Here is a 15,573-nt window from a genome sequence, read left to right as displayed (position 1 = left end):
TGATATGCATATCGTAGAACAGGCACTTATTCAGTGACAAATCGTAGATTGTTCCTCGATAATGTTGTGCAGGGTGAGGTTCTATATGATGTATAGAAAAGAGGGCCAAAAGAATAATTTCGTAGGCCAGTAAAACTGAGGACTGTAATTTCCCAAGCAACTAAAAAATATCAGAGTCTTCATAAGATTTTTGCAACAGCATGATCATGCCATACTCGTGATCCATGTGTTTATTAGCAAGTTGATGTCCTCATCTCTGAGAGCATTGCCACACCACTGTTAGGTTTGGGTCAAGGGCCAATTTGCTTGGGTCACCTATAGAGGGGAAAATGTAGAAGCATGGTGGCAAACGATGGTGACAACAATGCTGTCAATTGGAGGGGACGGTGCATGATAGTTGGCTACCAGGACGAAAGGTCGACGACAAAGTTTTTCGAGGAGAGGTGGCCTATCTGACCATGAACCATCGTCGTGAGGGAACATTAGGCAGAGGGATGTGATGTTAAGGCAAAGGTCAAATTGAGGGTCGTCTCATGGTACTTAGACGATGCCAGCAACTAGGGGCAGCATCAGCATGGCCCTAGGTAGTGGCTCAAGGGTATAAAGGAGGGGTAATATTGGTTCGAGAAAGTAGGGGTAGGATGGCTAAGGTTTATGTGATGAGAGGAAGATAATATATATAGTAGGATAAGTGAATTAATTAAGAATGTTGGATGTCACTGGTCTAGAAAAGTGAGTGAAATTTAGAAGATTTTCAGACAACTAGTAATTATATGGTCCCAAACTAAAAATGATACAAAATAAAAAAGAATTGCAAATGACATTACATATAATGGGCGTGTCTACATCGCGCTCGCACATAAGGAGTGGAGCTCACGCACTACCCCTCCCCTTGAGCAAGCGTGTCGTGCAAGCATCCTCTTCTCCATACACGTCCCCTCCTCGCTGACTTTGAATTGAACTTTGAACTTGAACAGTCCTACTTTGTATTCAAATAAACGACTTTGTAATCAAGAAAATCGAGCTTTGAACATGCAAGCATGACCTTTCCACTCCCAATTTCAACTTTGTAAGGAACATTTTATTTGGATTCCACATTTTTTCCATTCTAGGGTTCCAAGGGAAAGGGTTGCAGTGGAAGAAGGGCGCGAGAGACCACATGGAGGGAGCAAAGGCTTGCTCGGATGCGATAAATCTGGATGGGAGGCGGCATATGTAGAGCGAGCATGTGCGTAAAATAGAAATTTCGTTACATAAATCAATTCTGGATGGGAGGCGGTGTCGGTGAATCAGGAACCAGGGGTCCCCGAATCCCGAGGCCGGGCCAGCAATCCGCCACGTGGCGCCCTCCCGCGGGGTCACCTCCGCGAGGTAAAAAAGATTAAGTCCCGGGAGAGGGCGCTCGGGGCCACAGTCAGTGGTCCCCGAGTACCCGTGTTCTCCGATGATCTGCAAAGACTAAGTGACCGGAAAGAAAGTGCTCGGGGAGGTGAACAGTGACCCCCGAGCACCCAAGTCCCCCAACAACCAGGAGAACCGAGTACCGGGAGGGGTGTGCCTGGGGCTGCGAGCAGTGGCCCCCCGGGCACCCGAGTACCCCGAGGACCCAAGGAAGGTAGTTCCGGGAGAGAGTGCTCGGGGCTGCGAGCAGCGGCCCCCGAGCACTCGGTTCTCCGAGGATCCGTACAGACACGCCCGGGAGAGAGTGCTCGGGCTATGGACAGTGGCCCCCGAGCACTCGATTCCCCGAGGACCAAGAAAAGACGTTCTCGGGAGAGAGTGCTCGGGGAGGTGAACAGTGACCCCCGAGCACTCGGTTCCCCGACGACCCAGGAAGCCCCCGTCAGTGGCCCCCACAGGGGTCCAGCGATGGGGTGTCAGTCAGTGAAAGGCCCGATGCCGCATTTAAGAGCACGCGTGGCCTGTCACCTCCAACTGCTCCCGCCACGCTCGGTGTCAGTTCCTGCCATACTCTGGTAGAAGGGCATGGGGACATTTAATGCACGGGTCCCATCCCGCGCCATCCGGCGCGCCTCGGGATAGCATCGCGAAGACCGAGGTGTTCCGTCTGCCGCGCTGTCGTGGCAGGTGAACAAAACCGGGTGGGCACGCCGGGCCGCTCTGCGGCTGCCCGGTGGGCCCTCTCCACGACGCCCGTTGCCAGTGCCATTATGACGACTGAAGACCGGGCGCGGGACGCGTTTTCAACCCCCGTCACTTCGCGCAGAGGCTATGATGACGCCCTTTCCATTTATGGCGCCTTGGAACTCGTGCCCTCCCTTTCGGGGTACGCTACCGCCGGCGGGTATTTAAAGCGACCGGCAGCGCGGCTAAAGACAAGTCTGAGAGGCAGATCGAACACGGTCTACGGAAAATTCAAGCTCAGACAAGCGCACATAGAGCCAACTGAGCCCAACAGAGATCGAAGAACACCTTCGTACGAGTATAGAAACCGAAGAACAAATAGCCCAAGACTCTAGGATAGACAGACATTCTTGTAACTAGCACATTCCTGAGGAACATTCTCAGGGCATTTATAGCATCCACACAGGAGTAGGGTATTACGCGCAGTGCGACCCGAACCTGTCTAAAAATCCCCCAGCGCATTTACTCTTTTCTGCATTAGATCATTCCACCCCACCTGCCATCGTATTTACATCCATTTATTTCTCCAACAAACATATTCAGAATCATCCCCAGGCTGAATTTCTAAAAAAGGGTCCCTCAAGATCCCTACGACAGGAGTTAACCCTCCGATAGGCGGCATATGTAGAGCGAGCATGTGCGTAAAATAGAAATTTCATTACATAAATCTAAAAGTCTCCGGAGTAGTATAGTATCTTTCTGCCAATTTTTTAGGTGGTATAGTTATTCCCAACAAAAAAGGAGAAAAAGAACTGGATGATATAAAGAACAGCAGACACATCACCACTACATCTTCTTTACACTTGGAAATAAATGCATGAAAACATTATTTGATGCACTCACAAAGGGAAAGTAAATACAAACAACACACCAGAGCATTTCAGCCAATAGGGCTTTCCAGTGTTGCATTGTTGTTGCTAAACAGTTCCTACAAATGAAACCGAAAGAGCTCTAGCATGGGATTTAAGTATACATGGCATAATGATAATATTACAAAAGCCGCCAGTGCACAAGGCGTGTGGATATAACTCGTGCCCTAAGACTGAAAATAATAGGATGACTACAGTAGCAAGAAGATACAAGTTTAAACTCTTCTCGATGTTATTCAAGCTGGTACTTGGAAAACTTCATGTGTGTGTGTGTTAGCTCTGGATAAATAGATCAATGGGCGGCATCCCTGCTGTAGTATTGATCCAAGGTCTTTGCAGGAATCCGATGGAGAAGTTCACGAGGGAAGATGCGAAGCAATGTCCATGCCAAATCAAGTGACTGAAAAATGTTTCGAGTGTCGTATGCTCCTTGTGTTACAAACTTCCTCTCAAACTTATCAAGAAATTCTAGATAGAGCTGCATAACAACAAAAAGCATAATGAATTGTTTTTTCGTCCTTGAAAGAATATCTGTGCATAAGTTAATTTCTAGTGACAGACCAGATCCTCGGATGAAAGGGCCTCCTCTCCAACAACAGCTTTCATAGCTTGAACATCCTTCCCAATTGCATAGTTGGCATAAAGCTGAACAGCAAGTCATGTTAGCGCATCTACATACATCAGATGCAGAATGAGACCTTATCAGTGCCCTCAAAATCTCAAACAGGTACCTGGTTGGACACATCTGAATGATCTCGGCGTGTCATACCCTCACCAATAGCACTCTGCAAGTGAACAATTATGACATGATTTCTCATTAATTTCAAATTAAGAGACACATTACCATAAAAAATTGTCATGAGTGGTACCTTCATCAAACGAGAGAGAGATGGCAGAACGTTGATGGGTGGGTATATCTGAAAAAACAACAAAAAGTCATCTATCTCATTGAGGCAAAGAAAGAGCACAAGGGGGATGCAATTGTTCCTTTATTAAAGTTCATTTTTTTCATGACATTAATATATTCAAGGAACAACCAATATATGTAAGACTATAACAGAAGGACATGGAAAAAACCTGTCTATTATGGAGCTGTCTATCAATGTATATCTGTCCTTCAGTAATGTATCCTGTAAGATCCGGAGTTGGATGCGTGATATCTGTTGAGGAAATAAAGACATAAGACAAAGCATTATACTTTGCAAGTCCAGAAACTAAGTGTTCACGGGGAAAGAAAACTACAGTCAGATGAGCATTTTAAGCAGTCCACCAGATAGGAAACAGAAGACACTCTGGCAGCTAATGGGCCAATCCAAGCAGGAGAGCTAACTGCTAAGATACCTGGACACAATGCCCATGCTAACTTTAGTAGATTTCTAGTTAGTTTAATGGCTTACCATCATTAGGCATAGTTAGAATAGGAATTTGAGTAATTGAGCCTTTTCTTCCTTCAATACGCCCAGCACGCTCATATATGGTCGCCAGATCAGTATACATATAACCAGGATAACCACGCCTACCAGGCACCTCTTCTCGTGCTGCTGATACCTGATTATAAATGCAATTCACTTGTAATTACAATACAAAATCCATTAATTATTGTATCATCAACAAAAAAATTGCAAGATGGTATTATGTTCCAAGCAATTCTATAGTTAAGTTCAAAGAGCAATTGTCAAAACTGATATAGGCTCATATATTATAAGAAAATATGGCGATACTACAGAGCAAAGTCAATACCTCTCGAAGTGCATCTGCATATGAGCTCATATCTGTCAGAATGACGAGAACATGCTTCCCACATTCATATGCCAAATATTCGGCTGTTGTTAGAGCAATTCGAGGAGTGATAATACGTTCAATAGTAGGATCATTTGCCTTCAAGTCAATAAAGAGAAGGGAGCAATATACTTGGGTTAACTTTAATACTAACACCTCATACATTTGATTGTTAAAGTAAACAAATGGTTGCTATATAACAATACCAGATTCAGAAAAAGAGTGACCCGCTCCATTGAACCGTTTTCTTCAAAGTCACGTTTGAAAAATTGGGCTGTTTCCATATTTACTCCCATAGCAGCAAACACAATGGCAAAGTTGTCATCTTCACCACCCTTAAGGTAAAACAAGAAAAAAAAAACGAGTGGTGGAATGAATAATCTGTTATGAAGAGCAAGATAAAAAACGAAAACTTTACCAAATTATGATTGGGTTCACACAGTATGAAAATAATCTAGAATTGAAAAATATCAATGTTATTCAATAGATTTTTTTCATAATTTCCAGGGATCAATTTGACCAAGTAGAAATACATAATAAATAGACCTTTCATTTATAAAATAGAAAATAAAAACGGTGAACACAGGCAATAGGAGCAACAGGATGTTGAAATCAAGAACCAAACATTGATTCCATGCATATGTAAGCAATAGTCAATAACCACATATAAGTGAACCAAACTTTCAATGGAACCATCAAATGATAACTTCAGTACTGTTTCAGTTCATATGCTTTTGAAACTTATCACTACCTCTGCATGCTTGCCAGAATTCTCCAGTCTTTTAACAAGACCAGCCTGACGACATATCTGAGCAGCAATTTCATTGTGAGGAAGCCCAGCAGCAGAAAAGAGAGGAATTTTTTGCCCACGTGCAATTGAGTTCATCACATCAATGGTGGATATTCCTGTTTGAATCATCTCTTCTGGATAGGTTCTCTCACTGGGGTTGATAGAACTTCCTGGGATAGCATCATATAAGCTTATCATAAGTAAAAACAGGGAGCCTTCCCAAAGAATGGATGGTTTAGCGCTTCACAAATCATTTTAGTGAGTGCCTAGACCATTTGTGTTTTTGTGTCCTCTAAACATGCACTCAGATACAGTTCTTAAAGTCTGCGCACTTTGCATGTAATGCAAAATAGCTCACCAGAAATATCCAGGTAAGCCTCAGGCAATATTGGGGGACCATTATCAATAGGTTTTCCAGAACCATTAAAAATGCGCCCAAGCATATCAAGTGAGACAGGAGTTTTTAGAACCTGTAAGAGAAAAGGAATGTATCATAAGTAAAGTAAAGGGACAAAGTAGTGAGAATGTGCTTCTTGGGCATATACGAAAATAGGAAAATACACTAGATTTTGAATGCCTAGCATCAATCTGCACTCCTCTGTGGTTTCCAATGTCATGCAACTATGCAAGTATCATACCCCTGATTGAGATGTCCCAACAAAATCTAAGCTCAACATTAGCCTTATCCAGCAGGAATATAGATAAGTTTGCTTTGCCTAAGTTCTACAATACCAGTTTCCATTGATTCTTGCACCCAAAAAGAAAATAAAAAAAGACAGATTCCCGATCCCCACATTGAGATGCATGTTATGCATTATCAAGCTCAAGAAATCTGGTGACTTGACCAACTATTTCAAACTTGTGTAAAAAAAGATCGATAAATCAAATTAAGAAAATCAGAAATAGAGATGAAAACAAAAGGATACCTCGCCTGTAAACTGCACAGTAGTATACTTGTTGTCTATCCCTGAGGTACCTTCAAAGACCTTAAGAGACAGAGTTCAGTATCCAGATAATGCAAATTAGTATGCAGTGATATTATAAAAAAAATTGACACAAGTGGATTGTAACTAATCATATTATGTAACATGGATAAAATCAAAAGTAAAATCATTAAAAACTTAATCAGCGTTCTTCAGTATTAAGTATAGAGTCCATAGGAGATAAGCAACCTGCACAACAGCCTTTTCACCATCGACTTCCAGGACTTGGCCACGACGAGTGGTGCCATCTCCCAAACGAATGTTCACAATTTCCTGATACTTTGGGCCCTAATATAGTTTTAAAAAGAAGGTAACATTGAGTACAAGAATGCAAACAGTTTCCTCCAAAAGGGAATTAGCAACAGTAAGCTGTGCTGAGCTAAAACTAACCATACCTTTACTTTGTCCAAGATAACCAGTGGCCCTGCCACACCAGAGACAGTTCTATACTCTGTACAGCAAGAAATACTTTAGTATAATATAGAAAAAATGTATCTTTGCTTTATCACTGAAAAATTATGTTCTTCAATATCTATGAAGTGACTAAATAGATTGGCACAGAAGACCAAAGGTAAGCAGGCTAGATTCCCAACAAAAGAATCATAGTATCTGCCACCATACCAATACGTACATTGGTGAAACATCAATTTGATCAGAAGGTTTACGCTAGCAATATGCCACTCCTCCAGTAGCTGCGAGTTTCAGATCACCTATTTTGACACTACTTGTAACACTGGGTACTGTGGAAGTCAAAGGTTCCTTTAACCGACTCACCATATCAACACACTGGCATGAGATCAAGCCCTAGACCACAGAACTTATACAAGATTCCCGAGTACAATTTGCCTATATTCATCCGGGATTCCGGATTAAGCAATTCGAGCACATCATGTGAAGTGATTCAGCACTTCAGACTGCGGATTAGGTGACAAATTAGTAAATAAAAAGAACATACATGACAAGTTGACAACACTAATGTAACCAACCTATCTATTGGCTATTTGGATAAAAAATGGAAATAACAACAAACTACAGAAGTAGCTAAAAGTAAGCTTGTCGTTGAATTTCTAGAGAAATGAAGAAACCACTGCCACAGTCGTTTCCCTCAAAAAAGATTGCCACAGTCGCAAGTCGCCACTTACCCATGCCGATCTCCAAGGTCCCCTCCTCCATCTCGGCGCCATCCTTCGCCAGCCCCATACTGGCGACCTAGCAAGCAAGTAGTAACGACCACCTGCGGGCAATGGCAGCATCAAGATCACCATAAAGAGAAGCAGAGGAATGAAGCAAAACGCTGATCAGAGGTCGAAGACCAATCTAGACTGGTCGATCACTCTAATCAAGCAGAATGAATCCGCACAAATTGGATGGATCCGAAGCATCCATCCAAGAAAGAAATATTTGGATCGAGGGCTCGCAGTGAAGAAACGATTCCGCCAGACAATTCGAACAATGCGATCTAGAAGGCTAAGAGGACTTCCTTACCGAAGGAACTAGAGATCAATCCAAGCCCGGATGGATCTCCACTCCGCGGGAGTCCAGGGAGGGTGACGACGAGGGAGTGACAGGAGACGAAGCTGCGGTGGAGACGTGGAGTCGTGGAAGGATGCCTGGATGTTGAGATTTTCTTTTTTGTCCATTCGAGATGAGATGTGGATTTTTTTAGCCCCTTCTTCAAAGTTAAAGTAGGTATATATATATATATATACATATATACATATATACATATATGTATATATATGTATATATGTATATATACATATATGTATATACATATATATATATACATATATGTATATATACATATATACATATATATGTATATATACATGTATGTATATATGTATATACATATATATATATATATATATGTATGTATATATGTATATACATATATATATATATATGTATATATATATATATATATGTATATATGTATATATATCTCGAGCCTATTCTGCGTTTATGCGCAATTACTATTCGTATTGCGCACATACTTCAGTTACAACTCGAAACACTGTCAGCTATAACTTATTAGGTAGATCAGTTACAACTTCATATTTAAAAATACATAATTATAATACGAGAATCTAACAATGTAAGTTATAACTTGTTATTTAGGATCCGCATAATGAAAAGACATCTGGATGGCAATCCCAGGATCGAACACGGATGAGTAACCTATTGACGAGCAACGCTACAGCAACTCGATGTCAGATGACATGTGGATTTGGAACTAGATGAGTATTTAGCGTTGTTGTAGCGTTATCTTTTCATTAAAATTCAAAATAAATAGTCATGTAAAATTCAAAAAAATTATAATATATCATTTAGCTCTCATAAAATTTTCAACTTAAAAAAAGAGATAAATTTCTGCTGAGTATTTAATGAATTTCAACATCTCTAAAATTTAGAAGATGGGCCGGCACGGATACTAGGCCAACGACCAGCTGGAGAGGCCCATATGGTTTCCTTTTTCTTTGACTCGTCTCAGATGGATTTTGGGTCAGAACAGAGCGGTTTTCCTATTGAAAAGATAATGCTAATGAACTGTAGAAATTTCAGGAGTAATCAGATAAATACGATGAATAATTCTTGGAAGCTCAAAAAATTGGAATGCACACTTTGAAAGCAAGTTGTTGGCCAGATGGATTTTTTTCCGACTCGGCCCAGATGGATTTTTTTTTTCCGACTCGGCCCAGATGGATTTTGAATTTTGAGTTGGTTTCTTCGGCTGTGGATGACTTTGGCATGGCGCATCATCTCCGGTGTCTACACTTACCGGGGCAGAGCTCTCTAGAAAGGGCTACAGTAGAGAGATTCGGATGAGTCTCTCATCGTAATAAAGATCTTGCTATAATCTCTAGTTTTTAGCTGGTGTAGGGTTGTAGATCTGGGTTTGGGTGCGTTGTTGATGGCGCCGACTCACTGGATTTTGTTTCTTGTCGTTGTCTCCGGTGGAGCTATTGGTATAGATGAGCTCGCTAATGACTTTTGTGTTAGGTTTGTTTGTTGGGTTTATGCGTTTAGGGAATGCTTTTGATCCACTGTTGTTTGTTGGTGGATTCGGGTCTCTGGGATCTGCTCTGGCGGAGGTCATGCTGTTGTTGGGTTGCCAGGGCTTGTTCTAGTGGTGGTCATTTTGGTTTCCTCTACCGACTTTGACGTCAACACCGTCGATTTCCGTTTAGCATTCAGATACGTCCTAGCTCGTCCCGGGGCGTTGGCTCTTGCGGCTTCTTCCAAGTTTTATGGCTCGTCGCCAAGGTTGGTTGGAGGGTTGAGCTACTACGTTGATAGCTACTTTGTTGTGTCTCAACGACGGAGGGTTGAGCTATTGGCCGGAGGGTTTGCTCCAAGGTTCCCTAGGTGTCCTTTTTAATTAGTGCATTTTCTTCCATTGTCCTGGTTGTAAGTTGGGGTTGTACTGTACTTTCAATTTAATATAATTCTCACCCCATTTGCAAAAAAAATCTCCGGTGTCTACGTTGCAATCTGTGATGACCATGTTGTTAGAATCCGTGATGTCAATGCCTTCATTGCTGGGAGTGTTAAAATCCCCAAGTACGGACACAATGCGAATCACTAGAGTTGTCACCCCTGAGGCCCTAACAAGGTGAAGAACCCTGGTGTTCTTCTTCTTGCTAGGCATGACCATGAAATGAGATCTTTTGACTTCATTTTAAAAAAACAATTATTACCAGGCCCCTTTACCTAGAGGCTTTTTTAGCCTATTTCTAAAGGAGGCGTGCGGGAGAGGAATCGAACCCCCCGCTCACCTCTCCTATAAGAATTTGTCATTAGGCTATCATGCTCTCTGCATCCTTTAACTTCACTTGAAGTCAGAATAATCTTAAATCGCTGTGAGCCGTTAAATTTAAAATGCACAGATCATATTTCATATTATAGTAATTTTGCATAGGATTTGAATCCGACCACGACTGCCGCCGTTGATCTCACAGTCCCAGTGATGCCCGCGCCTACCACAAGCACGACTCGTGTGGGTAGTCCGACTACCTGGTCCCGCCCAGCACCACGCCCGAGCCGAGGTGGACCATCGCCGTCAGGTAGTCCCCAGGCACCGGGAGGAAGATGCGGGCCCCACCCGCCGCCGCATTGTCGTAGCAGTGCCGTCGCCCGCCGCGCCGTAGTCGACCACTGAGAAGACGCAGCTGGACCGAACGAGGCGCCATGGCGACGTCTGGCTCCAAAAATCACTCTCTTCTTCTCCGCAAGTTATCTGCTTGGAGTCTTGCAGCTTGGAGTCAGAAGACAATTCCAATTGAATTGAAATGTCTAGCAGTTTTTTGTCAGATAATATCCTAGACGAACATAGTCCCTTCCATTTCGTAAAGGAATTTGAATGATGGCAGATGCCATGAATCTAATGGCTGCGCAACATAGCGAATCGGGCCGGATGAAGCTTCAGTTCGAAATGTTCACTTACTGAGTACATTCCCACCAAAAATATGTTCAATGTACGTATAGAGAATCTATACGATAATATGTATAATATATATATATATATATATTTAAATTATTTTATCGTCTTTATATGTGTCTGTTTGATCTATGTTAAGATAGTGGCTCAGGCTATTTTCTTTAATGTTCGACGGCGGCACATCTCCTTTTATCATCTGGATCGGATCGACGGTTAGTGATACTATCTCTTTTTGAAAGTTCTGCATACGACGACGAATGGTTAAGTATTCTATATATAGAGAGAGAGTCGAGAAAGGAGAGAGATAAATTGAGATAATCAGGAGAGAGTTGATAGATAGAATACATATATATATATATATATATATATGTAATATTGTAATTAAGTACATTATGATTATATTTTTTAAAAAATCACATCTTACATAGCAAATAGGCATAACGATATTGACAAGTGATACGTTGATCTTATAAGTCACATTATCCTTATTTTTAAATTTAGTCAATTTTTACTTGATTTGAATAATTTGACTGTTGTATGCCATAACAACTTCATGTTTGGACATATATCTTTGTAACATGCTCCTTTGAATATGTAGCATGGCTCCTAACCGGAGAATATTCTACTTTACCAATCACGATGGACAACATACTATACTATAGCTGTTCTAAATTTTAGAAAATATAAAAAAACTGAGCAGTGACTATTAACATCAAGATTTTCTAAGGATAAATATAAAGGTGTACAAATAGAACAGTGATAATAATATCAAGTAGCCAACACTTCTGATACGTATACAACCATGCAATAACCTAATATTATTTGATTGATCCGTATCAGATTATAGAGATAATTATATATAACTGCAAGCTCGATTGGGATAGTGAAAAGACATACAAGATGCATGTGTAATAACCATTTCAGTCGAACTTTGTAGTCAAATGAATAGTAAATAGTTATCTCCTTTCATTATTTGCTCATATGTAACTGACAAACAGTGAGTAAAGAAGAAGCTACAAACATGAAGAGAAGCATTAAGCGCACAACAAAGCAGATTTCAATCATAAGTATGGGAGTTTATGACATTTTTAGTTCAAGTATATGTATTTTCAGTGTCTACTCTGAACAAACTAGATTTCAATTGAGGCACTACATAAGCACCTATTCTTCAGGAAAAGTACTATACTGATTTTTTAGGAATCATTAACTAAGTTGCATGTTGGCAATACAAATTTCTTCATATGAACAGAATCTCCTACTAAGCTAGGTTGCCATTTCTTTCAATGTATATCAGTATATATGGCTGGCATGCCATGTGATTAAAACTCTGAGAATCATGGAGGTAGGTATGGATCATTCAGAGGCCAACAAAAAGCAAGATTAGCGCACTAAGAATAAACTTCAAGTTTGATTATGCATCAGGCATACTAAGATAAGATAGAGCTAGGTAAAGGGGCAACACACCTTGCTTAGATCCTGTAACATTCTGAGTTTTTAACATGTTAATTAATTATAAATTTTACTCTAAATTAAAACTTTTTTAATTAATTAAGTCAACTAAAATCAAGAAAAAATACATACTCATATATATTAACTTGACTAGATATTCCAAACTGCACTAGGGTTTTTTTTTTTAAATGATCCTTGCATTAAATTGGTTCATATGCATTGTTTTATGGTTTTTATGGTTCTTTGTGTGGAGATTTGAAATTGAATATCTCTCAATTTTAAATCTATTCTTAAATTCTATTTAGCCCAAATTCAAATTGAATTTGAATCTTTTTTATTCAAATCATCTTCGAAATCTCAAGATCCAAGTCCAAATCATAGTTTAAATATGCTTACTTGATCCTAATCCAAAATCAAGTCCAAATTCAAATGCCTTAATTTGAATTTAAACTTATTTCTTTTTTCTTTTTTCTTTTTCTTTCTCTCTGGCCGAATCTCCCTCCCATCTCTCTATTCTGGCACACAGCAGCTAGCCCGGCCTCTTTTCCCTTTCTCTCTCGCGCAGACCATTGCAACCTCACGCGGCCAAACTCCCGCGTCCCCGGCCCGCTCACCCGTGCGCGAGCTTAGCTGTCCACATGTCGGCCATCTGCGCCCGTGCCTCCATCATCTTCCTCCCTCCTCCAGTGTGACACAGCGTCACGTTGTCCCTTGCCACCACGCTAGTCGCCTTCCCCCAGGAATATCACCGCGACACCCTCTGTACTCTCGCCCTCTCTCTTCTCTCTCTGCCCATGCTCGCGCTACCCATGCCGCTGCAGCCGCATGCCTTCCGCGCCCATGCATGCGCGTGGACAGCGTAGTGCATCCATACTGTACGGATTAAGGTGGGCGCCGCCTCACCACCTCACCATCGCTCGGCTCACCGACAACCGCGTGACGCAAGTCGCACCACCTCACTGCTCCCTCTCCCTCTATAAATAGCGCTACTGGTCCTCTCTCCCCCCTTTTCTTCCCACCGCCACACTATTGCCATTCACCATCGCGGCTCACCGTCATTAGTTCGCCACCCACGTGCTGGCAAGGAGCTCCAGGAGGACGACACTGTCCCAGTGCCGCTCTCCGTCGACCAGAAGCCCGACGGGAGGCCGTTCGAGAGTTTGACTAAGCCACTTTACTACTGCCTCTTCGACGAATCACCGGTCGTAGCCCTGCCCATCGTTGTCTTTGCTCTCGGTGAGCCTCCTAGTCCCCTCATGAGCCCTCCTAGTTAGCATGTAGCCATCTCCGTATTTCCTTCTCGCAGATAGCAGCGTGCCGCCAAGCTTTTGCTCCACGTTGTCCTTTAACTCACCGCCGGTGTGCCTTATGCCTCTGAGTATATGGTCCGACTGTCATGCCATGTAGCCAGGAGCCCTTGGCTCCTTTTTCTTGTAGGAAGAATGCGCGTAGACTAGGGGAGGTGCTGCCCATTTTTCTTGCGCCACCGTCGTCTCCTCTGGTCACCATCTGGTGTCATTCCCGCCACTGGCCACCGTTGATGTGCCCCTAGCAAAGTTCCCATCGCGCGTAGATGCTCGATGTTAGCTTCCCACCATGGAACCCTGGCGACAACACATCACCGAATCGCACGCCACCAACCCAATTTTCCCCCATCGCCGCTCACTTCATTTGCGCACCCCCGCACGCACGTGGCCAGGCCGCCATCCACACGATGTGTAGCTCGGCCGAGCCGGCCAGCCCAGCCGCCCACATGCCGCACCCTAGTGGACCGGCCTAACTTCGAAGCCCGCTAAACCGGCAAGCCCAACCTGAGTGGGCTAGCACTGTGCTGCCCAAGCCTGACATGTCCCAATCCGAGCTCAATTCGGCCCAACTGGGTATTGTTCATGTGGGCCCCACCAGTTACTGTTCAGTGGGTCCCACCTTTGGGCCGACCCATGAATAGTAACTTTTCATATTTCTCGATTTATATTAGATTAAATCTTTTGGGAGTCATAACTTCTCCATTGTGACTTCGATTTTGATGATTATTTCTCCAAAATTCATCTAAATTTGAGATCTATCTATCCATCATAGTGTGATACTACAACTGTTATATTGTGCGTATCAGCTACTTGATACAGGGACTGATACGGGGGGCACATGAGATCCCAAATTGGGGTCTTACAGGAGTGGTATCAGAATCATGTTTGGCTGTAGGACGTGACCTTAGGATAGACTTACTCGTGTCTGTTTATTTTTTAAAAACAATATTATCAAAACTACTTCCGTACTTACCTTCTATCTTTTTGCTTCTGAAACCTCTTTTATGTTGGTTCTAAGCTAACCCCTTTTACCCACCAGATGGAAAACAAGGACTGGAACACTGTACGTTGTCTATGAGTGAAGGGCTTTCCAAAGTTGATGTGGGAAGCTTGTTGCCACCTGGGGTACAACCGGCATCCCGACTACACCGGGTGTGAGTACAACGAGAATGGTTTCTATAAGTGCCAGGTTCTTCAATAGATCTTTGACTACCCGAGGCACCCGAGCTAGCGGTCGTGGCACGTCAACACCACTGGAGTATGCTACCCTGACACATACCAGTCAGCAGTCTACGAGGCGCTTCAGTAACTATGCGGTTTCAGAGAGGTTGCACACACTCTCATGAGGCACTTTCCAGCTGCCGCTGGACACCAAGTCGCTTAGTGTGCACACCTAACCGCCATGGAGGATGCAGGACAAGAGGAAGAGAAGGATGACACCACCGTAGCAGTCACAACACAGTACCTCCATGCCTTAGAGCATATGCAAGACGTGACCTACCAGATGCTCCAAGCTAGTCGCCATAGGACAGAAGACACGGGAGAGAGCCCTCCGTGTGATGCTAGATCAAACCAGAGTCTAGACCACAGCTACTGAAGACACCACCGTAAGGAATCACCGAGGATGGCAGAGAGTATTACATGCGCACCTCAGGGATCTTAGTAGATAGAATGCTATGGATGGCTCTCAAGTCAGGTGGACTGTGAGGAAGAGTACCTTCATGCTACCCACGAGTTAGAATTGCCATGTTGTCCTGGCAGGCGTTCCTCTCCTACTAGTGCATATTGTAGCAGCCATAGCAGATGGCAG

The 15,573-nt window shown here is 42.9% G+C and overlaps 1 protein-coding gene across 1 annotated transcript; it reads right to left on the bottom strand.

The window, feature by feature from the left end:
- Positions 1 to 2,932: 2,932 nt before the first annotated feature.
- LOC133918646 (V-type proton ATPase subunit B 2) lies at positions 2,933 to 8,216 on the bottom strand. The gene is made up of 15 exons (XM_062362615.1): positions 8,052 to 8,216; positions 7,709 to 7,800; positions 6,962 to 7,017; positions 6,756 to 6,854; positions 6,510 to 6,569; positions 5,942 to 6,053; positions 5,545 to 5,753; positions 5,000 to 5,128; positions 4,755 to 4,892; positions 4,412 to 4,562; positions 4,092 to 4,174; positions 3,884 to 3,931; positions 3,746 to 3,799; positions 3,576 to 3,659; positions 2,933 to 3,492 (listed from the first exon to the last, which is right to left on the bottom strand). Exons 2-15 carry the CDS (start codon positions 7,764 to 7,766, stop codon positions 3,307 to 3,309), a joined length of 1,467 nt encoding a protein of 488 aa, XP_062218599.1. The 5' UTR covers positions 7,767 to 7,800; positions 8,052 to 8,216; the 3' UTR covers positions 2,933 to 3,306.
- Between the last annotated feature and the right edge of the window lie 7,357 nt (positions 8,217 to 15,573).

This window comes from Phragmites australis, chromosome 5 (assembly GCF_958298935.1).
Source record: "Phragmites australis chromosome 5, lpPhrAust1.1, whole genome shotgun sequence".
Taxonomy (NCBI): Eukaryota; Viridiplantae; Streptophyta; class Magnoliopsida; order Poales; family Poaceae; genus Phragmites; species Phragmites australis.
Note: the sequence above shows the minus strand (reverse complement) of the source record. Positions and strands in the feature narration are given on the sequence as shown.